The 1,426-nt window shown below is 36.7% G+C and overlaps 1 protein-coding gene across 1 annotated transcript in view; it reads right to left on the reverse strand.

The window, feature by feature from the left end:
- Positions 1-817: 817 nt before the first annotated feature.
- The window catches only part of LOC111692257, a 5,127-nt gene continuing 4,518 nt past the window's right edge, over positions 818-1,426 (reverse strand). Inside the window, exon 2 of the mRNA XM_023456165.1 lies at positions 818-1,363. Coding sequence (XP_023311933.1) covers positions 818-1,363 — 546 coding nt within the window. The remainder of the gene's footprint in view (positions 1,364-1,426) is intronic.

The raw sequence follows: 1,426 nt of genomic DNA on the forward strand, positions 1-1,426 counted from the left end.
ACTTTCGCCATAATTTAAAAATAAAAAATTAAAAAACAAATAAAAAACAAAATGAATCCTAGTATTTAAAATTAGTTTAAAAAAAATCCATAATCTTTTATTGTGCAGCGAATACTTTCAGTTATTTTCGATTTACTTGTGGCTCACTTTATTAAAAATAAATGTCAGGCTAGTTCTTCGAATAAAACAAAGACTTCGTTTTTCATTGAAAATCCATTGTCAATAATAAGCCCGAATCGAATGTGCAGAATACTCACTCATTGGAAATTCTGAGTCTCCTAGTAGTACTAACCTCTTCGTTTCCCACTGGTTAACATATTTGTTAGTCAACAGGTTTATATCCTTAAAAACATTTCAACACCCTGTATCACCCGAAGCGATTTAATCCATTGTGTTTTTGTTTAAAATAATAATAAATATAATTGTACCGGGTGTTTCATGAAGTTCTCCCGGCACTAATAGAGGATGTTCATTGGGTTATTTCTAGGAAAAAAGTTCATATAAACATGTGTCCGATTTGCTTTACTTATTAAGCTACACGAATTTGAAAATAATGGAAATTAATTTTCATTGTTATTTTTAGAACATCGGTAATAGTGATAGATACATTCTTAATTTAAAAGGTTTTCGAAAATTCCAGCTCCTACTTCAATACATTTGTCAGCACGCCTGTGAATTGCTCGCGTTGCATTTCCAATATTCGCGTGCTTTTCTTTTATTTGCGTTGCAGCATTAACAATTCTTTGGATTAGAGCTTCGCGTGTTTCCACTTTCTCTTGATAAACCAAATCCTTCATCCAACCCCAAATGTTGTAATCTAACGGATTGAGGTCTGGAGACCTAGCTGGCCAAATATGTGGCCCACCTCGACCGATCCAGCGACCAGGGTATGCTCATTTAGGTGAGCAGTGACAATTCGGGAAATATGAGGTGGAGTTCCATCATGTTGCAAGTACATTCTTAATCGTCTTGCCAGAGGTACATCTTCAAGCAATCGCGGGGGTTCTTCCTCTAAAAATTGTAGATACTTTGGTCCATTAAGGCGACCTTCAATAATAAATGGCCCTATAAGTTGATCGTATAACATTCCACACCACACATTAACGCTAAATCTACGTTGAAAATTACTTTCTACGGTGGCATGAGGGTTGACGTCCGACCATTGATGCATGTTATGGGTGTTGTTGATACCGTCTCTGGTAAATTGTGACTCATCCGTAAATAAGATGTAGCGATACAAATTCCTATTATTATTCAACCACTGACAAAATTCTACCCGCCTAGGGAAATCTTCTGGCTCCAGATGTTGAACACGCTGTAGATGGTATGGATACAACAGATTCTTGTTTAATGTTCTCCATACCCTGGTATTGGGAATCACTAAAGGCGTGGATATCCGTCGTGTACTAACACCGGGATTACGCTC

The sequence above is a fragment of the Anoplophora glabripennis genome, unplaced genomic scaffold (assembly GCF_000390285.2).
Source record: "Anoplophora glabripennis isolate ALB-LARVAE unplaced genomic scaffold, Agla_2.0 scaffold1237, whole genome shotgun sequence".
Lineage (NCBI taxonomy): Eukaryota > Metazoa > Arthropoda > Insecta > Coleoptera > Cerambycidae > Anoplophora > Anoplophora glabripennis.